At 39.9% G+C, this 24485-nt stretch overlaps 1 protein-coding gene across 1 annotated transcript in view; it reads left to right on the forward strand.

Annotated features, from left to right (window-relative positions):
- Positions 1-24485, forward strand: part of ZNF106 (zinc finger protein 106) — a gene marked incomplete in the record, with an annotated part of 238420 nt that overhangs the window by 112902 nt on the left and 101033 nt on the right. The window contains 2 exon segments of the mRNA XM_053697719.1: positions 10081-10130; positions 24114-24262. Of these exon segments, the coding sequence (XP_053553694.1) occupies positions 10081-10130; positions 24114-24262 (199 nt within the window).

Consider the following 24485-nt stretch of genomic DNA (forward strand, 5'->3'; position numbering starts at 1 on the left):
TAATTGTTTTATGACATTTTAAACCATTTGAAGCATGGCTGTTGGATATTACCTGGATTACTTATGAGATATAACTTGAACATCAGATTTTACAGTATTATACTCCTGATTGGGTAAACACTTGAACTATAAAATCAGTTTTTTTTTTTTCTTAAGCCAAGGGTGTTGTAGTAAATAAATCAATTTATGTGAGAAGAATTGTAATTGGACTTTAAAAAATCTCAGACAAATTAACTAATTCACTTTTAATTTTCCAGATTTTTTCTTTAGTGTTTAACAAAACAAATATATTTGGAATTATTCGTTACTCCAATACAAATATGGAAACACTTTATAAATGTTATTTCATTATTTTTTTTTAAAATTTATTTTTATTCAATAACCATCATTATAACAAACAAATCAGAAAATCTCATGCAAAATATACATCCTGTTTCAAGAGTTATACAGCAAAAGATAATAAACAGTGCGGAAAAAGGAGGGCTTCATCAGTCCTTTTACACAAAAAGAAAAATTTACATGATATTTCCCATTACATGCAACATCCTTGCTCGATTAGTAGTATACTACTTCTACGGCAAGAGGGGTGAAATTTTTTTGACATAAACAAAGTATATATCTTTGGGATCATTATTTTTTTTTAATGTACAGCTTGGCTTTCATCAGCTATGCTATTGCATTAAACCAGGTTTTTTTTTTGTCATTTTGGAGAATGTACTTTAAAAACTTATATATATATATATATATATATATATATATATATATATATATATATATATATATATATATATATATATATATATATATATATATATATATATATATAGATATAGAGATAGAGATAGAGATAGAGATATATATATATATAGATATATATATAGATATATATATATAGATATATATATAGATATATATATAGATATATATATATATATATATAGATATATATATAGATATATATAGATATATATATATATAGATATAGTATGTGTATATAGGTGTATATATGTATGTGTGTGTATGTATGTGTGTGTATATATATATATAATTATATATGTGTGTATATGTATGTATGTATGTATATATATATATATATATATATGTATGTATATATATGTATGTATATGTATGTATGTATATGTATGTATATATATGTATGTGTATATATATGTATGTGTATATATATATGTATGTGTATATATATGTATGTATATATATATGTATGTATATATATATGTATGTATGTATATATATGTATATATATATATATATATATATATGTATATATATATATATATATATGTATATATATATGTATATATATATATATATATGTATATATATATATATATATATATATATATATATATATATATATATATATATATTCTCACTATTTATTTATTTTTCTTTTACAAGCTATGACAAGTCCACGGATTTCATCCTTAGGGGATTACGCCTCCTGGTCAGCAGGAAGTGGCAAAGAGCACCACAGCAGAGCTGTATATATAGCTCCTTCCTTCCCTCCCACCCCAGTCATTCTCTTTGCCTGTGTTAGTGATAGGAAGAGGTAAAGTGAGGTGTTAGTTTAGATTCTTCAATCAAGAAGTTTATTTTTATATGGTGCCAGTGAGTACTATTTTTTTCAGGGAGAAATCATCAGTCGATTAATTCCCAAGAGGAGTGGAGACATCTTATTTTTCTGCCCTGATGTTGATGATCTTAGCAAACATTATCTAAGATCCTGCTGGTTTCCACAGAGCAGTTGAAGGTAGTGTAAAGAAATATCTTCAGTGTGGAGAACCGTGTCATGCTACAAGCAGCATTGAGGTATGTTCAGTCATTTGTTTCTGGGGAGACTAGATACATCAGAATAGGCTGACATTATTCCGTATCTGGGGAGGGGTAATCAGTATGCACTATATGAATGAAAATGGTGTACCTGAAATTCCCTTTTATCTTGATTACTTATCAGTGTGTTTGGTGTTTCACTTCTGCATATACTGTGTGGGCTGATGCTGGGAGATGCGGTTTTCTACCTAAGGGGCTGTCGTTATGTCACTGTAATTGGCTTGAGAGAGCAATTTTCAATGATGTTGAGCTTTATTATTAAAGTGTGTGTATAGAGGGGCACATGGCGTTTTTAACAATATAAGTTGGGAAACCGACATGTTGTTTTTCTTCCCATGCGGGTCTCAGTACGGCTCGAGTTACACCCACGGTGGGCGGGGCCTAATTTCACACACTCAGCCGTGCAGTTTTCATCCGGATCGGCAGCAAGGTCCTGGGATCCGGTGGGGCCTAAGTCGTTTTGTACACGAAGGGGCACAGAGAGACTTGGGAGCGCTACTCAAGCAGGACTAGTGTGATCTGGGGCAGATAGGCGCCGCAGCAGAGCTGTGGCGAGGTGCAGGGGCCTGGAGTGTCATAAAAATTGATAAAAAGTTATATATAACATAACCAAACAAGCGGAGCAATATTGTTAAGTTAATTTGGGCACATAAGGGCATTTTTTATTGCTGCAAACGTTGTTTTGACTGATAACAGAAAAATTGTTGCGCTTTTATTTAAAGGCGCAGTACACTTTTTAGTTCAAGATTTTTGAGTATATGATTTGACTTCAGAGTTCAATATATCAAGTAAAGAACAACTATTATTGCTATTGCTAGTCTGTTTAACATGTCTGAAATTCAGGAAAGTACATGTTCTATGTGTTTAGATGCCAATGTGGAACCCCCTCTTACTTTTTGTCCCTCATGTACTGAAAGGGCCTTACAATGTAAAGAACAGATTTTCTTTAATGCAAATATATGTCTAAGGATGCTTCTCAGACTGATGAGAATCAGGGTATGCCACTACTTTCTCCCCAAGCGACGCCGTGTTCTTCAACCGCGTCCACTTCATTTACTTTGCAGGATATGGCTGCAGTTATGTCAACTACCCTTACAGAGGTTTTATTTAAGTTGCCAGTGTTGCAGGGCAAACGCAGCAGGACAGAGGCCACTCTGATTCCTGCGACTTCTGATGCTTTGATGGCTATTTCTGATGTACCCTCACAGGGATCTGAATTGGGGGTCAGGGAACTTCTGTCTGAGGGGGAACTTTCCGACTCGGGAAGTGTTACCTCAGACGGACTCGGACGTAATGTCCTTCAGATTTAAGCTCGAACACATCCGCCTGTTACTTGGAGGTTTTTAGCGACTCTGGATGACTGTGACTCTATTGTGATTCCACCAGAGAAATTGTGTAAGATGGACAAATATTTAGAGGTGCCTGCTTACTGTTTTTCCGGTTCCTAAGAGAATCTCGGAAATTATTACGCGGGAATGGGAGAGACCGGGTATCCTGTTCTCACCTTCTCCTAATTTTAAGAAAATGTATCCCATAGCGGACACTGTCCGGGACTCTTGGCAAACAGCCCCTAAGGTGGAGGGAGCTATATCTACCCAGGCTAAGCGTACTACTATTCCTATTGAAGACAGTTGTGCTTTAAAAGACTCTATGGATAAAAAGTTGGAGGGTCTTCTAAAAAAGTTATTTATTCATCAGGGTTTTCTTTTACAACCAACGGCCTGCATTGTGCCAGTTACAACTGCGGCGGCCCTCTGGTTTGACGCCTTGGAAGAGTCTCTTAAGACTGAGACTCCTTTTAGAGGAAATTTTAGATAGAATTAAGGCTCTTAAGCTGGCTAATTATTTCATTACGGATGCCGCCTTTCAGATTGCCAAATTGGCGGCTAAGAATGCCGGATTTGCCATTTTAGCGCATAGAGCGTTATGGTTAAAGTCTTGGTCTGTTGATGTGTCATCCAAGTCAAAGCTTTTGGCTATTCCTTTCAAAGGAAAAACCCTATTCGGGCCTGACTTGAAAGAAATCATTTGACATTACGGGAGGTAAGGGTCATCTCCTACCTCAGGATAAAGCAGCTAAACTGAGGGGTAAACAAATCATTTTCGTTCCTTTCGGAATTTCAAAGGAGTCCCCGCTTCTTCTGCTAAACAGGAAGGGAATTTTGCTCAAGCCAAGTCCGTCTGGAGACCCAACCAGGCTTGGAACAAAGGTAAACAACCCAAGAAGCCCGCTGCTGCTCCAAAGACAGCATGAAGGTGCGGCCCCCGATCCGGGACCAGATCTGGTAGGGGGCAGACTTTCTCTCTTTACCCAGGCTTGGGTAAGAGATCTTCAGGACCCCCGGACACTGGAAATCGTGTCCCAAGGGTATCAACTGGAATTCAAAAATTCTCTCCCAAGGGGGAGGTTTCTTCTTTCACTATTGTCTGTAGACCAGATAAAAAGAGAGGCGTTCTTACGTTGTGTAAGAGACCTCTCTACTATGGAAGTAATTTGTCCCGTTCCAATACTGGAACAGGGGCAGGGGTTTTACTCAAATCTTTTCGTGGTTCCCAAAAAAGAGGGAATGTTCAGGCCCATTTTAGATCTCAAGAGTCTAAACAAGTTTCTCAGAGTCCGATCCTTCAAGATGGATACTATTCAAACAATTCTACCATTGATCCAGGAGGGTCAATATATGACTACCGTGGACTTGAAGGATGTATATCTTCATATTCCTATCCACAAGGATCATCACCAGTTCCTAAGGTTTGCCTTCCTGGACAAACATTTTCAGTTTGTGGCTCTTCCCTTCGAGTTGGCCACAGCACCCAGGTTCTTCACGAAGGTTCTAGGGTCCCTTTTGGCAGTTCTCAGGCCGCGGGGTATTGCAGTGGTGCCTTATCTAGACGATATTCTTATCTAGGCGTTGTCTTTCCATCTGACTAAGTCTCATACAGACATGGTTCTGTCCTTTCTGAGGACTCACGGGTGGAAGGTGAATCTAGAAAAGAGTTCACTAATTCCACAGACAAGGGTTCCCTTCTTGGGAACTCTAATAGATTCCATATCCATGAACATTTTCTTGACAGAGGACAGAAAGTTAAAGATTCTGAATACATGCCGAGCCCTTCAGTCCAATCCTCGGCCATCAGTGGCTCAGTGCATGGAGGTGATTGGATTGATGGTGGCGGCAATGGACATCATTCCGTTTGCTCGCTTTCATCTCGGACCACTACAACTATGCATGCTCGGACACTGGAATGGAGATTATGCAAATTAATTTCCTCGGATAAATCTGGATCAGGAGACAAGAGACTCTCTTCTTTGGTGGTTGTCGCTGGATCTTCTGTCCCAAGGGACGTGCTTCTGCAGACCTTCGTGGGTGATAGGGACAACGGACGCCAGTCTACTAGGCTGGGGTGCGGTCTGGAATTCCCTGAAGGCTCAGGGGGTGTGGACTCGGTCGGAGTCTCTTCTTCCAATCAATATTCTGGAATTGAGAGCAATATTCAATGCACTTCAGGCTTGGCCTCAGTTGGCTTCAGCCAAATTCATCCGATTTCAGTCGGACAACATCACGACTGTGGCTTACATCAATCATCAGGGAGGAACGAGGAGTTCCTTAGCGATGACAGAAGTATCCAAGATAATTCGGTGGGCGGAGACTCACTCTCGTTATCTGTCAGCAATCTACATTCCAGGAGTGGACAACTGGGAAACAGACTTTTTAAGCAAACAGACGTTTCATTCAGGGGAGTGGGAACTCCATCCGGAGGTCTTTGCCACCCTGATTCTCAGATGGGGCAGACCGGAACTAGATCTGATGGCGTCCCGTCAGAACGCCAAGCTCCCGAGATACGGATCCAGGTCAAGGGATCCTCAGGCCGAACTGATAGATGCCTTGGCAGTGCCTTGGTCATTCAACCTAGCTTATGTGTTTCCACCGTTTGTCTTCTTCCCTGGGTGATTGCACGGATGAAACAGGAGAGGGCTTTAGTAATTCTAATCGCGCCTGCATGGCCTCGTAGGACTTGGTATGCCGATCTGGTAGACATGTCCTCTCTACCGCCGTGGAAGCTTCCATTGAGGCAGGGCCTTCTCATTCAGGGACCCTTCCATCATCCAAATCTAGTTTCTCTGCAGCTGACTGCTTGGAGATTGAACGCTTGATTTTATCTAAGCGGGGGTTCTCTGATTCGGTCATTGATACTGATTCAGGCACGTAAGCCTGTTACTAGAAAGATCTACCATAAGATATGGCATAAATATCTTTATTGGTGCGAATCCAAGGGCTACTCATGAAGTAGAGTTAGGATTCCCAGTATTTTGACTTTTCTCCAAGAAGGATTGGGGAAAGGGTTATCAGCAAGTTCCTTAAAGTTCCTTAAAGGGACAAATTTCTGCTTTGTCATACATTTTATTTGTAACCAACAAATGGTACAGTGGTAAGATACAAATCAATGACACACCCCGCAGGGTGCGGTAAGATAATATAAAATTGATAAGGCAATATGATATACAACGCAATTTTATCAGATATACTAGCATTCAGTGTTCATATTTGTATTGAGGTCTGCGAAAGATTTATATGGTTTAGAGAAGTCTAGCATATGTACTCACTTATACCACACTGTTGGGGTTTTATTTTTTTGTAAACTAACAAAAAAAACCTAATCTAACATAAAATATAGGCACACAAACCAAACAAACAAACAAATCCAATCACACAAACCAGAAATAAGTAGTCCCCTCCACAAAAATGCTGAGAATCACAGTACGAATAGCATAGTGCACAGTGCCCCAATCTACGTTAGTAACAGAGTTTCAAGATGTATGGGATAGCATATTATGGTGCCCAGCAGTTTTCATATGTACCTGGGCTATAGAAAACAATGATAGGATCCATCTCATTAGCCAAATACTATTTTACGTAAATCTGCGGCTTAAATCAGAATGCTTCTACGGAAGTGGGAGGAGGCATTAAGAGTGTAAGATAATATAAAATTGCTAATGCAATACGATATACAACAACGCAATTTTATCAGATATAGTAGCATACAGTGCTCATATTTGTATTGAGGTCTGCAAAAGATTTATATGGGTTAGAGAATGTTCTAGTATATGTACATTGTTGGGGTTTTAGTTTTGTGTAAACCAAACAAAAACAGCACAATAGAAAAACCATGGAATGTGTAATAGACTATAGTGCAGTTTTATATGTAAGGAGGTGGAATGTCACAAATTTAAGTAGCTGATCTGGGTTATGATGACACAGCTGAGAAACTACACCTAATTGCTTTTAGTTAAGTTAACAAAGTCATTCTGACTAATTTATGAAACACTGATGCGAACAGACGGCTATTGCATTCTCTAATATTGCCATTTAGCCAATAAATAAATTATAGTGAAAGAATTGCAAAAGTGCTCAGCATAGTTTAAATAAACATGAAAGTTAAAAAAAAAATTCTGCTTTGTCAATTTTACTACACAAACGTTTGGCAGATGTTCCAGACATTCAGTCTTTTTGTCAGGCTCTGACTAGAATCAACCCTGTGTTTAGACCAATTGCTCCACCCTGGAGTTTGAATTTAGTTCTTACTGTTCTTCAAGGGGTTCCGTTTGAACCCATGCATTCCATAGATATTAAAGGGACACTAAGCCCCAAATGTTTCTTTCTCAGTTTAGATAGAGAATACGATTTTAAACAACATTCCAATTTACTTCTATTATCTAATTTGCTGCAATCTTTAGATATCCTTTGTTAAAGAAATAGCAATGCACATTGGTGAGCCAATCACATGAGGCATCTATGTGCAGCCACCAATCAGAAGCTACTGAGCCTATCTAGATATGCTTTACAGGAAAGAATAGCAAGACAATGAAGCAAATTAGATAATAGAAGTAAATTAGAAAGTTGTTTAAAATGGTATTCTCTATCTGAAAAAAAATTGGTTTAATGTCCCTTTAAGTTATCTTGGAAGGTTTTATTTTTGGTTGCTATTTCTTCTGCTCGTAGAGTTTCTGAGCTTTCAGCGTTACAATGTGACTCTCCTTATCTTATTTTCCATTCTGATAAGGTGGTTTTACGTACCAAACTTGGTTTTCTTCCTAGGGTTGTTTCTAATAAGAATATTAATCAGGAAATTGTTGTTCCTTCATTGTGTCCTAATCTTTCTTCTAAGAAGGAGCATTTGTTGCATAACTTGGACGTGGTCCGTGCCCTGAAGTTTTACTTGCAGGCGACTAAAGAATTTTGTCAATTATCTTCTTTATTTATTGTTTTTTCTGGAAAACTTGGGGCCAGAAAGCTACGGCTACCTCTTTCTTTTTGGCTGAAGAGTATCATCCGTCTAGCATATGAGACTGCTGGACAGCAGCCTTCTGAAAGAATTACGGCTCATTCCACTAGGGCTGTGGCTTCTTCATGGGCATTTAAAAACAAATTTGATACTTTTGCTTCATCTGAGGCTGGTTTTGGGAGAAAGGTTCTTCAAGCAGTGGTGCCTTCCGTTTAGGTTCCTGTCTTGTCCCTCCCTTTCATCCGTGCCCTATAGCTTTGGTATTGTATCCCATAAGTAAGGATGAAATTAGTGGACTCGTCATAGCTTGTAAAAGAAAAGGAAATTTATGCTTACCTGATAAATGTATTTCTTTTACGAAATGATGAGTCCACAGCCCACCCTGTTATTTCTAAGACAGGTATTTATTTATTTTTGTTTAACTTCAGTAACCTCTGCACCTTTGGCTTTTCCTTTCTCTTCCTAACTTCGGTCAAATGACTGGAGTGGGAGGGAAGGGAGGAGCTATATATTCAGCTCTGCTGTGGTCTTTGCCACTTCCTGCTGACCAGGAGGCGATATCCTATAAGTAAGGATGAAATCCATGGACTCGTCATATCGTAAAAGAAATAAATTTATCAGGTAAGCATAAATTTCCTTTTTCAAAATGACAGTATTTGTACCACAATCTACTTGCCAGATTTAAACGAAATTAAAGGGACAGTCTACTCCTCCAAAATTTTTATTGGTCAAAAAGACAGATAACGCCCTTTCTACTTGTTCTCCAGCTGTGCACAACCAACATTGTTATTTTAATATACTTTATAACCTTTAAAACTCCAAATGTTTGCCTGTTTCTAAGTCCCTGCAAGTCACCTTTTTATCTCAGGACATTTTTATAGCTTTTTACAGCAAGACACACTTCATGTGTGCCATATAGATAACATTGTGCTCACTCCTGTGGAGGTATTCATGAGTCAGTGCTATTTACAGACTAGTATTTACGTAATTAGTGCTGAGATAAGGAGGCAGTCTGCAGAGATTTAGAGTCAAGATAATCGCAGAGGTAAAAATTATGTTAAAGTGCCATAAAACATGTTGAGATCTGGGCATATCCTAAAAGGGATAATTAAGTAGAAATAGTTTGCATAAAAAATTGTTTAAAAAATTCTGGCTAGTATTTTTTTAAAAATTTCAAAAATAAGCAAAATTATTTACATAGCCATGCTGTCTGGAGTAATCTGATCCACCCCCCTTATCAGTGTTTAGCATCATAAACACAGGCATTATATTTCACAGCAGCTTATTTGCTTCTAGGCATGCTCCAGCAGATGATTGTACAGGACTGCATTCTACGAAATCAAAAGTAGATGCAGCCATAGAAGGAAATGTGTGGGGGAGTTAGAGCTGTACAATTTGGAAACTTATAAGAAAGGGTTAATGGCGAGGCACTGCAGTATAAATTTGCAGGTAAAATAATTAAAGTAAATATTATATTTTGTCTCTATCACAACTTGTTTAATGTCCCTTTTAATATAACCGTGTTGGTTATGCAAAACTGGGGAATGGGTAATAAAGGGATTTTCAATCTTTTAAAAGATAAAAATTTTGAAGTCGACTGTCCCTATCATTTTTATTTCTGTAGGTTATTAAACAGATGCTTATAATACCATATTTAAAACCTAAATCTGTCGCATACTACTTAACTTTCCAGTTTTGTACCGATTTGCCACTTACAACAGACTTTATGAAAGCATTTGAAAAATCAGGTTAATAATGAAACGGTTCATCTTAATGCTTTGGGATTTATAAAAATCCACATTAACAAAACAATGTATTTGGGTCCTTGCTAAGACTGAGTGAGCTTTAATATTGTTTGTAATCCGTGAAGTGTCAATTTTTAGTATTTTCTACCTGCATAAAAACATAAAATTTTATCATTTTTCTTTTTCCTCCCATCTTTTACAGTTTAGCTAATAATCGGAGAGCATCTCTCAGAGGTTCAAAAACCTCATCAGGTTAGTGTTTCACTTCCTTGAGAGAGTTCAAATTTAGTTTTTTTGTTTTTTTTTTTGTGTGTGTATTTATTTAGCTACAAATGTTTTGTAAACCATTGTGTATTAAAACAGAGCTATAATCTAGCTTTTAAAGTGATTGTAAGCTTTCTGAATGTATGTACTGTTCAGTACATTCAGAAAGTTTACAATAATATGTATCTGTTTACAATTACTGTATATCATTTTCAGAATGCTTACGTCAAGGGTTTACAAAAGTATATCAAATGTTTAGAGTGAGGAAAAAATACAGAAGAGTGAGGAACATGATGATGGGCCCTATAATAAGGGTGTTTTTGTAAAAAATAATGTGTATAATACAATAAACCTAGTTAGAAGCCAGAAGTACCGTTATAGGAGCCTATTTACATTTCTTTTTTTTTTTACACGATGAGTCCACGGATCATCTTAATTGCTTTTGGGATATTCACCTCCTGGTCAGCAGGAGGCGGCAAAGAGCACCACAGCAAAGCTGTTAAATAGCTCCTCCCTTCCCTCCCACTTCAGTCATTCTCTTTGCTTTAAACAAGAGTTTATTATTTTTAAAGTAGAGCAAGGTTGTGCTGCTTTGTTAAAGGGTGTAGCCGTAGTCCATATCAGTCTCTTCAGTAGAGCATTGGTGGCTTTAGAGCAATCGGAGCTTATGGGACATAATTCTCACTGCGCCTCCCATACATTTATGCTGCCCTGTTTGTGAAAGTCTGAGGGAGAAAATACTCAGTACTTTTTATTTCCACAGGCCAATGTGATGGGGGAGGACCTCGCAAGCCGGGTGAGCTGCCTTACTGCCGGGCAGATTTCTGAGGTAAGTGCTAATTTTTATTTTCTATGGTTATACACAGAAAGATTGGCACTTTATATATTTTCATGGACACTAAATGACATTATCCCTAGAGAGTGAGGATATGTTGTTGGGCAATGACTGCAGACACTGGAGGACGTGGAGAAGTGGCTCTATTTTTATTTTTGGTAATTTAGCCATACTTGCAACTTACAACGGCTTATTTTACTTTGCAGCCGTCTGGAAGGCTTGGACTGTTTAAACATGATACGCATGTTAAGGTGTTACACATAGCCATATTTGCAACTCACAACGGCTTATTTTATGTTGCAGCCGTCTGGGAGGTTAGCCTGTCTAAACATGATATGGATGTTAAGGTGTTACACAGTGCAATTACTACTTCCGTTGGATTTCTTTAGTAAATTACTAGCCGACTGGGAGGTTTGTCTATTCATCGCCATATTGTGATTTAGTTCTCCCGACGGCTCAATCTTTACAATTTGGCCACCCGGGAGGTTTAGCCTGATATGCCCACGATAGACGGAGCTAAGCTGCGCAATATTGTTTGCGCGCTCTTTTTTTCAAATTCCGGTGAATCGGAGAGCAGTGGGGGTTTCCTCTGCTGCATTATAGTACGCGGTTGAGAGACTTCACTTGCCATACTAAGAGAGTATTTGAAGTAGTCCGGATGCCTACTAGTGTTAGTCCTCTATCCGGTGACAGGCAGAATCCTCTGCAAAGTTAGGCAGTATCGTTTAGGTTTTCTGCCTGATATGTTAAGGAAGCATTCTTGGTAAAAAGAAAGCAGTGTCATTTAACATTTAAAGACATAGTACCATACAAATTTAATTGGCGATTTATGAATTAAGACGGTCCAAGAATCCCTACACCATATTAATTAGTGTTTCAAATGTTATTTGATTGAAAAAAAAGAGATTCAATTTTATTTGAGTCAAAATGTGAATAAAGATGTTGCATACATGTTAGGCTTTCATGCTTATGCGGATTGACATAAACTTTGTCTCATGTATGAGTGAAGTTTACAGTTCAGAGATAAAAATTTCCTCAGAGCCAACATTGTTTCATATGCGGCAGAAAGCATTCAGACAATGTTCAATATGTTACTCAGCCTTCTCAAGTGTCCTTAAAAACTTAGCGTCCATTCTACCAGTGCCCTGCAATTCCTCAAAGACTCCTCTGGAGTTATCTTGCAAGACATCGCTTCCCGCTTATGCTAGTCGGTCTCTGGTGCATTGTCGGTTTTTCCCATGCTGCAGGGAAAGTGCAAGAGGAAAACGAAACATTCAGTGAGTGAGGTCTGTCACAGTTGTTGCTATCTGAGGTCCCCTCCCAGATGCCTGAGGGAAGGGATACTTCGGTGGCTTCTGAGGGTAAAATCTCAGTTTCTGACGGTATGATTCCTCCTGCTGATATTAAAGTAGTATCTTCAGGTTTAAGCTAGATCACCTCCGGCTATTACTTAAGGAGGTTTTAGCTACTCTGGAACTACATCATGGTTAGGTTTTGTTCATGCTAACGGAAATCATTCCTATATTGAAGGAGAGGGTCCCTTAGCGGTCCTCTCATGGAATCTTGGCAGATACACCCCGTGGACGGGACAACTTTCAAGCTTGCCAGGGGATCTTCTATTCCCATAGACAAGTAGTGGGGTTGCTCGAGATAGCATCCTAGGTTTGATATTGCTACCTTTGGCGGCAGCATACTGGGTCATATGTTGTCTGGTTCTATTTGGACAGACACTTCAATGTAATCTAGAAGAGGATAAGGTCCTTAAGTGGCCAATTCCTTTCTTACAGTTGCTTCCCGTCAGGAATTATGCGGGGAACTAAATTTTCTGGCTTACCATAGTGGCTTGCAGAACTTTATGGTTAAAATCTGGGTCTGAGGACTTCAAGTCTTATTCTGGGTAGGAGGTCTCTTCTACCTGGGAATGATAGTTCCTGTTCCGATTTAGGAACATGGTCTGAAATTTATTCCAATCTGGTTGGGGTTCCCAAACAAAGAGGGAACCTTCAGGTCAATTTTAGATCTCAAGAGTCTGAAAATTGTTTTTTTACCGTCCTTTAAGATGAAAGCTATTTGTTCCATTCTCCATCTGATCCTAGTGGGTCAATTTATGAGAACAGTGGATTTAAAGGATTTAAAGGACGCGTACCTGCATGTTCCCTTTCACAGGGATCATCACAAGTTAATAGGGTTTGTTTTCTAGACAAACTTTTTCAATGCAGGGCTCTCCCCTTCAGTATTACCATAAATCCCAGAATTTTCTCAGAGTTTCTGGGGTCACTGTTGGTGGTGAGGCATTTCAGTGGCATCTTTTATGGACATCATCCTGATCCAGGCGCCATCCTTTCAATTAGCTAGGAAAGATTTTCTTGGTCCCTATTTCAAGGGCTACCTTCTTGGGAGTCATAATAATTCCCTATCTATGTAGTTTTTTTTCTGACAGAAATCAGGAAATCGAAGATTTCTATTCTGATCTAGTCCTTCAGTTCACTCCTCGGCCATCAGTGGCTCAGTACATGGAGGTAACTGGGCTGATGGTAGCGACATTAGACATCATCCTCTTTTGCTCGGTTCCGTCTCAGACCTCTGCTATTAATCATGCTCAGACAGTGGAACGGAGATTAGACAATTTGTCTCCTCGAGTCCTTCTGGAATATCTTCAATGGTGATTGTCTCGGGATCATCTATCCCAGGGGAGTTGCTTCATAGACAATCTTGGGGATTGTGACAACAGACGCAAGCCTAAGTTGAGTTCCCTAGAGGCTCGGGGACTTTGGACTCCATCAGAGTCTGCTCTTGTCATTAAATTTCTGGATCTGAGAGCGATCTTAAAGGACCTTCTGGCCTGGTTACAGTTAGCCTTGGCCCAGTTTATCAGTTCCAGTCGGAACATAGCTTCAGTGGCTTTCTTCGATCATCAGGAGGAACGAGGAGTTCCATAGCGATGACAGAGGATAATTCAGTGGGCGATGCCTATTCTTGTTGCTTGTAGGCGATCCACATCCCAGGGGTGGACATATGGGAGGAGGACTTCCTAAGCAGGCATACCTTTCATCCGGGGGAGTGGGAACTCCATCCGGAAGTGTTCTCCAGCCTGATTCTCAAGTGGGGTCAGCCGGAATAAGATCCCATGGCATCTCAACAAAATTCCAAGCTCCGATATACGGGTCGAGGTCCAGGGACCCCAGACGAAACTGTTAGATGCTCTGGCGGTTCCTTGGATCTTCAGTCTAGCATACCTTTTTCCTCCGTTTGCAGACATGTCATTTCTGCCACCTTGGTGACGTTGAGGAAGGACCTAATTCAGGGCCCTTCCTTCACCCAAATCTAGTTTTTTCTGAATCTGAGATTGAACGCTTAATTTTTATCCAAGCGGGGTTGTTCTGACTCGGTCATAGAGACCATGATTCAGGTTCGTAAGCCTGTGACTAGAATGATTTAGCATGAGAGATGGCGTAAATATCTCTTTTGATGTGAATCAAAGGGCTACTTATGGAGTAGAGTTAGGATTCTTAGAATTTTTTCTTTTCTCCAAGAAGGTTTGGAGATAGGTTTATCGGCAAGTTCTCTAAAGGGTCAAATCCTGGCCTTTTTTATTTTATTTCTCGATCATCTGGTGGATGTCTCAGACGTACAATCATTTGGTCAGGATCAGGCCTGTGTTCAAACCAGTTACTCCTCCATGGAATCTGAATTTAGTTCCCAAGGTTTTTTTTCAAGGGGCTCCGTTTAAGCCTACACATTCCTTAGATTCTAAGTTGTTATCTTGGCAAGTTTTTTTTTTATTGTTTCTATTTCTTCTGCTCGCAGAGTGTCAGAGCTCTCGGCATTGCAGTATGAGTCCCCTTACCTTATTTTCAATTCAGAAAAGGTAATTTTACGTACTAAATTAGGTTTTCTTCCTATGGGTGTTTCCGATCGGAAGTTTAATAAGAAGATCGTTGTTCCTTTTTTTGTGTCCTAGTCCTTCTCATAAGGAACGACTTCTGCACAATTGGGACGTGGTCTGTGCCTTAAAGTTTTTACCTGCAGGCGACTAAGGACTTTGTCAGTCTTCTTTGTTTATTTTTTTCTGGAAAACGTAAGGGACAGAAAGCTACGGCTACTTCTCTTTCTTTTTGGCTGAAGAGTATCATATGTTTTCTATATGAGACTGCTGGACAGCAGCCTCCCGAGAGGGTTACGGCTCATTCCACGAGGGCTGTTGCTTCTTCATGGGCATTCAAAAATGAAGCTTTTGTGGAACAGATTTGCAAGGCTGCAACTTTGTCCTCTCTTCACACTTTTTCAAAGTTTTACAAATTTGACACTTGGCTTGGTTGAGGCTGCTTTTGGGAGAAGGGTTCTTCAAGCAGTGGTGCCTTCCGTTTAGGTTCCCTGCCTTGTCCCTCCTGTATCATCTGTGTACTCTAGCCTGGGTATTGAATCCTATTAGTAATTAAGATGATCCGTGGACTCATCGTGTCATAAAAAAGAAATTTTATGCTTACCTGATAAATTTATTTCTTTTTTGACACAATGAGTCCATGGCCTGCCCCTTGTTCTTGTAGACAGGTGGTTGGTGGTTATAAACTTCAGACACCTCTGCACCTTGGCTTTCCTTAACTTTGGTCGAATGACTGGAGTGGGAGGGAAGGGAGGAGCTATTTAACAGCTTTGCTGTGGTGCTCTTTGCCGCTTCCTGCTGACCAGGAGGTGAATATCCCATTAGTAATTAAGATGATCCGTGGACTCATTGTGGCAAAAAAGAAATACATTTCTCCAACATAGGTGTGTCCGGTCCACGGCGTCATCCTTACTTGTGGGATATTCTCCTCCCCAACAGGAAATGGCAAAGAGCCCAGCAAAGCTGGTCATATGATCCCTCCTAGGCTCCGCCTACCCCAGTCATTCTCTTTGCCGTTGCACAGGCAACATCTCCACGGAGATGGCTAAGAGTTTTTTGGTGTTTAAATGTAGTTTTATTCTTCAATCAAGTGTTTGTTATTTTAAAATAGTGCTGGTATGTACTATTTACTCTGAAACAGAAAAGAGAAGAAGATTTCTGTTTGAGAGGAAGATGATTTTAGCAGACGTTACTAAAATCGATTGCTGTTTCCACACAGGACTGTTGAGATGAAGTAACTTCAGTTGGGGGAAACAGTTGGCAGACTTTTCTGCCTGAGGTATGATGGCCACATTTCTAACACGACTTGGTAATGCTGGAAGGCTGTCATTTTCCCTATGGGGACCGGTAAGCCATTTTCTTAGATTAAGTAAAAGAATAAAGGCTTTATAAGGGCTTATAAAACTGGTAGACATTTTTCTGGGCTAAAACGATTACTTGCTAAGCATATTTGACAGATTATAGCGCTTTATAGTTATTATAATCTTGGGGATTGTTGTTAAAAAACGGCAGGCACTGTATGGACACCTTTTTCAGATGGGGGCCTTCTCTAGTCATAGGCAGAGCCTCATTTTCGCGCCACTAATGCGCAGTTGTTTTTGGAAGGCAAGGCATGCAGATGCATGTGTGAGGAGCTAGGATCCACTGAAAAAGCTTATAGAAGGCGTCATTTGGTATCGTATTCCCCTCTGGGCTTGGTTGGGTCTCAGCAAAGCAGATTCCTGGGACTGTATAGGGGTTAAATGTAAAAACGGCTCCGGTTCCGTTATTTTAAGGGTTAAAGCTTCCAAATTTGGTGTGCAATACTTTTAAGGCTTTAAGACACTGTGGTGAAATTTTGGTGAATTTTGAACAATTGCTTCATACTTTTTCGCATTTTCAGTAATAAAGTTTGTTCTGTTTAAAATTTAAAGTGACAGTAACGGTTTCATTTTAAAAGTTTTTTGTGCTTTGTTGACAAGTTTAAGCCTGTTTAACATGTCTGAACCATCAGATAAACGATGTTCTATATGTATGAATGCCAATGTGTCTCCCCATTTAAATATATGTGATAATTGTGACATGGTGTCCAAACAAAGTAGGGACAATGATGCCACAGATAATAATAGTGCCCAAGATGAGTCTTCAGATGAGGGGAGTAAGCATGGTACTGCATCACCCCCTTCTGTGTCTACACCAGTTTTGCCCACACAAGAGGCCCCTAGTACATCTAGTGCGCCAATACTTATTACTATGCAACAATTAACGGCTGTTATGGATAATTCTATTAAAAATATTTTATCTAAAATGCCTACTTATCAAAGAAAGCGCGATTGCTCTGTTTTAAACACTGAAGAGCAAGAGGACGCTGATGATAACGCTTCTGACATACCCTCACACCAATCTGAAGGGGCCAGGAGGGAGGTTTTGTCTGAGGGAGAAATTTCAGATTCAGGGAAAATTTCTCAACAAGCTGAACCTGATGTTGTAACATTTAAATTTAAATTAGAACATCTCCGCGCACTGCTTAAGGAGGTATTATCTACTCTGGATGATTGTGACAATTTGGTCATTCCAGAGAAATTATGTAAGATGGACAAGTTCCCTAGAGGTTCCGGTACCCCCCGATGTTTTTCCTATACCCAAGCGGGTGGCGGAGATAGTAAACAAGGAATGGGAAAGGCCCGGCATACCTTTTGTGCCTCCCCCTATATTTAAGAAATTATTTCCTATAGTCGACCCCAGAAAGGACTTATGGCAGACAGTCCCTAAGGTCGAGGGGGCGGTCTCTACTATAAACAAACGCACTACTATTCCCATAGAAGATAGTTGTGCTTTTAAAGATCCTATGGATAAGAAATTAGAGGGTTTGCTTAAAAGAATGTTTGTTCAGCAAGGTTACCTTCTTCAACCAATTTCATGCATTGTTCCTGTCACTACGGCAGCGTGTTTCTGGTTCGAAGAACTAGAAAAGTCGCTCGATAAGGAATCTTCGTATGAGGAGATTATGGACAGAGTTCATGCACTCAAATTGGCTAACTCTTTTATTCTAGATGCCGCTTTGCAATTAGCGAGATTAGCGGCGAAAAATTCAGGGTTTGCTATCGTGGCGCGCAGAGCGCTCTGGCTAAAGTCTTGGTCAGCGGATGTGTCTTCCAAGACAAAATTGCTTAACATCCCTTTCAAGGGCAAAACACTGTTTGGTCCTGATTTGAAAGAGATTATTTCAGACATCACCGGAGGAAAGGGCCACGCCCTTCCTCAGGATAGGTCTTTTAAGGCTAGAAATAAGCCTAATTTTCGTCCCTTTCGCAGAAACGGACCAGCCTCTGCTTCTACATCCTCTAAGCAAGAGGGTAATACTTCTCAACCCAAACCAGCCTGGAGACCGATGCAAGGCTGGAACAAGGGTAAGCAGGCCAAGAAGCCCGCCACTGCTACCAAAACAGCATGAAGGGATGGCCCCCGATCCGGGACCGGATCTGGTGGGGGGCAGACTTTCTCTCTTTGCTCAGGCCTGGGCAAGAGATGTTCAGGATCCTTGGGCACTAGAAATAGTTTCTCAAGGTTATCTCCTGGAATTCAAGGAACTACCCCCAAGGGGAAGGTTCCACAGGTCTCAATTATCTTCAAACCAAATAAAAAGACAGGCATTCTTACATTGTGTAGAAGACCTGTTAAGGATGGGAGTAATTCATCCAGTTCCAATAAGAGAACAAGGGATGGGATTTTACTCCAACCTGTTCATAGTTCCCAAAAAAGAGGGAACGTTCAGACCAATTCTAGATCTCAAGATCCTAAACAAATTTCTCAGGGTTCCATCATTCAAAATGGAAACCATTCGAACGATCCTTCCTACCATCCAGGAAGGTCAATTTATGACCACGGTGGATTTAAAGGATGCGTACCTCCATATTCCTATCCACAAGGAACATCATCAGTTCCTAAGATTCGCTTTTCTGGAAAAGCATTACCAGTTTGTGGCACTTCCTTTCGGATTAGCCACTGCTCCGAGAATTTTCACAAAGGTACTAGGGTCCCTTCTAGCGGTTCTAAGACCGAGGGGCATTGCAGTAGTACCGTACTTGGACGACATCCTGATTCAAGCGTCGTCTCTGTCAAAAGCAAAGGCTCATACGGACATAGTCCTAGCCTTTCTCAGATCTCACGGATGGAAAGTAAACATAGAAAAGGGGCTCTCTTTCCCGTCGACAAGAGTTCCCTTCTTGGGAACAATAATAGACTCCTTAGAAATGAGAATTTTCCTGACAGAGGTCAGAAAATCAAAACTTCTAAGCTCTTGTCAGGTTCTTCATTCTGTTCTTCGTCCTTCCATAGCGCAGTGCATGGAAGTAATAGGATTGATGGTTGCAGCAATGGACATAGTTCCTTTTGCACGAATTCACCTAGGACCATTACAACTGTGCATGCTCAAACAGTGGAATGGGGATTATACAGACTTGTCTCCGACGATTCAAGTAGATCAAAGGACCAGAGATTCACTCCGTTGGTGGCTGAACCCGGACAATCTGTCACAGGGAATGAGCTTCCGCAGACCAGAGTGGGTCATTGTCACGACCGACGCCAGTCTGGTGGGCTGGGGCGCGGTCTGGGAACCCCTGAAGGCTCAGGGTCTATGGTCTCGGGAAGAATCTCTTCTCCCGATAAACATTCTGGAACTAAGAGTGATATTCAATGCTCTCAAAGCTTGGCCTCATCTAGCAAAGGCCAAATTCATAAGGTTTCAATCAGACAACATGACGACAGTTGCATATATCAACCATCAGGGGGGAACAAGAAGTTCCCTGGCGATGGAGGAAGTGACCAAGATAATTCAATGGGCGGAGGATCACTCCTGCCACTTGTCTGCAATCCACATCCCAGGGGTGGAAAATTAGGAAGCGGATTTTCTGAGTCGTCAGACATTTCATCCGGGGGAGTGGGAACTCCACCCGGAAATCTTTACCCAAATAACTCAATTATGGGGCATTCCAGACATGGATCTGATGGCGTCTCGTCAGAACTTCAAGGTTCCTTGTTACGAGTCCAGATCCAGGGATCCCAAGGCGACTCTAGTAGATGCACTAGTAGCACCTTGGACCTTCAACCTAGCTTATGTATTCCCACCGTTTCCTCTCATTCCCAGGCTGGTAGCCAGGATCAACCAGGAGAGGGCTTCGGTAATCTTGATAGCTCCTGCGTGGCCACGCAGGACTTGGTATGCAGACCTGGTGAATATGTCATCGGCTCCACCATGGAAGCTACCTTTGAGACAGGACCTTCTTGTTCAAGGTCCATTCGTGCATCCGAATCTGGTCTCTCTCCAACTGACTGCTTGGAGATTGAACGTTTGATTTTATCAAAGCATGGGTTTTCAGATTCTGTAATAGATACTCTGATTCAGGCTAGAAAGCCTGTAACTAGAAAAATTTACCATAAGATATGGAAAAAATATATCTATTGGTGTGAATCTAAAGGATTCCCATGGAACAAGATTAAAATTCCTAGGATTTTATCCTTTCTACAAGAGGGTTTGGAGAAGGGATTATCTGCAAGTTCTCTGAAGGGACAGATTTCTGCGTTATCTGTTTTACTTCACAAAAGGCTGGCAGCTGTGCCAGACGTTCAAGCGTTTGTTCAGGCTCTGGTTAGAATCAAGCCTGTTTACAGACCTTTGACTCCTCCCTGGAGTCTTAATCTGGTTCTTTCAGTTCTTCAAGGGGTTCCGTTTGAACCCTTACATTCCGTAGATATTAAGTTATTATCTTGGAAAGTTCTGTTTTTGGTTGCAATTTCTTCTGCTAGAAGAGTTTCTGAGTTATCTGCTCTGCAGTGTTCTCCGCCCTATCTGGTGTTCCATGCAGATAAGGTGGTTTTGCGTACTAAGCCTGGTTTTCTTCCGAAAGTTGTTTCCAACAAAAATATTAACCAGGAGATAGTTGTACCTTCTTTGTGTCCGAATCCAGTTTCAAAGAAGGAACGTTTGTTACACAATTTGGACGTAGTCCGTGCTCTAAAATTCTATTTAGAGGCCACTAAAGATTTCAGACAAACTTCTTCTTTGTTTGTTGTTTATTCTGGTAAAAGGAGAGGTCAAAAAGCAACTTCTACCTCTCTTTCTTTTTGGCTTAAAAGCATTATCCGTTTGGCATATGAGACTGCCGGACGGCAGCCTCCTGAAAGAATCACAGCTCACTCCACTAGGGCTGTGGCTTCCACATGGGCCTTCAAGAACGAGGCTTCTGTTGACCAGATATGTAAGGCAGCGACTTGGTCTTCACTGCACACTTTTGCCAAATTTTACAAATTTGATACTTTTGCTTCTTCAGAGGCTATTTTTGGGAGAAAGGTTTTGCAAGCCGTGGTGCCTTCCATTTAGGTGACCTGATTTGCTCCCTCCCTTCATCCGTGTCCTAAAGCTTTGGTATTGGTTCCCACAAGTAAGGATGACGCCGTGGACCGGACACACCTATGTTGGAGAAAACAGAATTTATGCTTACCTGATAAATTACTTTCTCCAACGGTGTGTCCGGTCCACGGCCCGCCCTGGTTTTTTTAATCAGGTCTGATGAATTATTTTCTCTAACTACAGTCACCACGGTATCATATGGTTTCTCCTATGCATATTTCCTCCTGTACGTCGGTCGAATGACTGGGGTAGGCGGAGCCTAGGAGGGATCATATGACCAGCTTTGCTGGGCTCTTTGCCATTTCCTGTTGGGGAGGAGAATATCCCACAAGTAAGGATGACGCCGTGGACCGGACACACCGTTGGAGAAAGTAATTTATCAGGTAAGCATACATTCTGTTTTATCAGGTAAGCATACATTTTCTTTTTCCAGTTAAAGACACTGGGATACAATACATATTTCTGGCAATCCATGTCCAAATCATTATGATAATTTAGGAAATTACAAATAGGTTGATAAATAAAAAGATTTGCATAGAAATTGGGCTATCTTTATGGGAATAATTCTTAATCACTTAGTAACTCTGTTAACATTTACTCTTAAGGTAGATATCCCATTTATTATCTAAACTTCTGAGTAGATATTATAGGCTTCTCTGAGTATTGTTATAAGTGCAGATCACTCTAACCCACTTTGTGGAATACCTTTATTAGTGCAAAATAATTTACCCCATAAAATATAATTTTTAGAGATTCTCAGACAATAACAGATATGTATTTAAATGATTATACTATTAGCTGGAGAAATTCTTCTAATCTGTATTATCTGAATATTAACACAACACTGGTCTGAAATATGGCACTGTATAGCAACAGTGTTTCAATCTTCTATTAAATCTAAATAGATTACAATACAATTTCATATTAAATCAGTATTTAATATAATCATTTTCAGGGAGTACATAAACATTATCCTATACTACCCTCAACTGGTGAAAAAGTTGAAAAATGTGGCCTATTAGGGCGGCCTGAGACAGGTTTGAAAACCAGTGCTTTAGACTATTTTGGATAAACCTATAATATAAAGCAACAACTGTTGCAATATTATTATGTGTATAGCCAAATAGATTCTTATATTAAATTATGGCCTTATAAAAGTAAACACTTTCAGTTGATATATCCTACCTTCAGGGTAGAAAAAAAGGTAATTCTATGTTCGAAGCTCGGTCAGTTTTTTATACAGATAACCTATGTTATAGGAGTAAAAAACTTTTGTATAAAATAGTATTACTGTTTAATGCAATGAAATATGCTCATACATTATGAGGTTAAACATCATGGTATCTCATACTACACAATGAATATTCGCTACAATTTATTTAGCCACTGATCTTCTATATTGCCAGTTAGTAATACGTTCATTAAACAATCTCCTAAAAGATAGGAACAACAAGAGGGGCCTGATGGTGTGATATCGTAGAGACCAATAATTTGGATAGTTAAACGACAACTGAATACTCACAAAGGGCATTGTACCTCCAGTGCAATAATCAGCAGGCCGAAGCTTCAGAGCCGTTCCGCTGACTTAGAGATCCTAAGCAAACAGCTGGGCTGTGTAAGATACTTCTCAAGTGACGTCTCCAACTCCGGACAAATGGGCACCAAATAGAAGGTGAAACCTACGATAGGTTAACATGATCCCACTAGATGGAGTATAGTCTGTGGCGGGCAATAACCCAAGGACAAGAGCAAGGTACAAGTAAAAAGATTTTAATAAAACAATTAAAACATAGTAATTGTGCAGCAACGCGTTTCTTGGCAGCAGTGCCGTTTCATCAGGCAGCTACACTCCAGCTAGTGGGATCAAGCTAAACTATCATAGGTTTCACCTTCTGTTTGGTTCCCATTTGTCTGGAGTTGGAGACGTCACTTGAGACGTATCTTACACAACCCAGCTGTTTGCTTAGGATCTCTAAGTCAGCGGAACGGCTCTGAAGCTTCGGCCTGCTGATTATTGCAGTGAAGGTGCAACGCCCTTTGTGAGTATTCTGTTGTCGTTTAACTATCCACATTATTGGTCTCTACGATATCACACCATCAGCCGTCTCCTGTTGTTCCTATCTTTTTTATAAAATTGTTCGACTTTACACCCTCATTTAAGAGAGCAGCCTACCGCCATTCACTACCATTTGCCACAGCACGTTTCCACTTTGGATCAGACTGACACTTCACATCACGGATTGTTAGACTGTCCTGGGTTTGAAACTGGACTTTTTATTAATTATCGATGAATAATTTTTTATTAATTATCGATTGTGTATTTTATTTACACTTAATATTGGACTTTTGATTAGTTTGTATTGTTGTGAATATTGAGTAATTTGTTTTGATGGATTTTAATTATTACATTTACACTCCATTGCACGTTATTTACACATTCACATTAAGTTGGCGCACCTCTAACACACAGTTTTATTAGATTGTGTTTATTTTTGGTTCGTTCATTAATAATGTATATCTAATTGTCCTATAAACAAATATAGATTATCTACAATAACTTTATGCCGTGATTTTAACGTATATATTAAGTAGAATTATCTTAAAGCCAGTTTCCTCTTTGGCCGAATCCGGTCTTAATATATTGTTGGATCAGTGATTAGCTCAGAGGTATTCACCCTTCACCCTCCCACTATTGTAACCAGCAAAGCATCAGGTTATCGTATATTAAGACAAGATTTTGGCATAATAAAAAGGGATCCCATTATCTACCCCGCCCCTAAATGTTTCACAGAGTTTTTGTCTTTATCACTCATAGGGGGCTCTGATTTGTATTGACACAAGCATCTGATAACTATTTCTTTACAGCTGAAGTATCATCTGAACCTGGGGAAGATGAGGACCCCACAGAAGGCAGCTTTGAAGGACACCAGTCTGCTGTAAATAGTATACAGATATTTGGAGGACTACTATACACCTGCTCAGCAGACAAAACTGTCAGAGTTTACAATCTTGTGGTGAGTAAATCTGTAACTAAAGAGACAAGTAAAAATTTAGAGGAATATTAAACCCAATTTTTTTTCTTTCATGATTCATATAAAGCATGCTATTGTAAGCAACTTTCTAATTTACTCCTATTATAAATTTTTCATTGTTATTATTATTATTATTATTATTATTATTATACTTTATTTATGAAGCGCCATCATATTCCGCAGCGCTGTCCATGGATACAGTTCA

The sequence above is a fragment of the Bombina bombina genome, chromosome 1 (genome assembly GCF_027579735.1).
Source record: "Bombina bombina isolate aBomBom1 chromosome 1, aBomBom1.pri, whole genome shotgun sequence".
In the NCBI taxonomy this organism is placed as follows: Eukaryota; Metazoa; Chordata; class Amphibia; order Anura; family Bombinatoridae; genus Bombina; species Bombina bombina.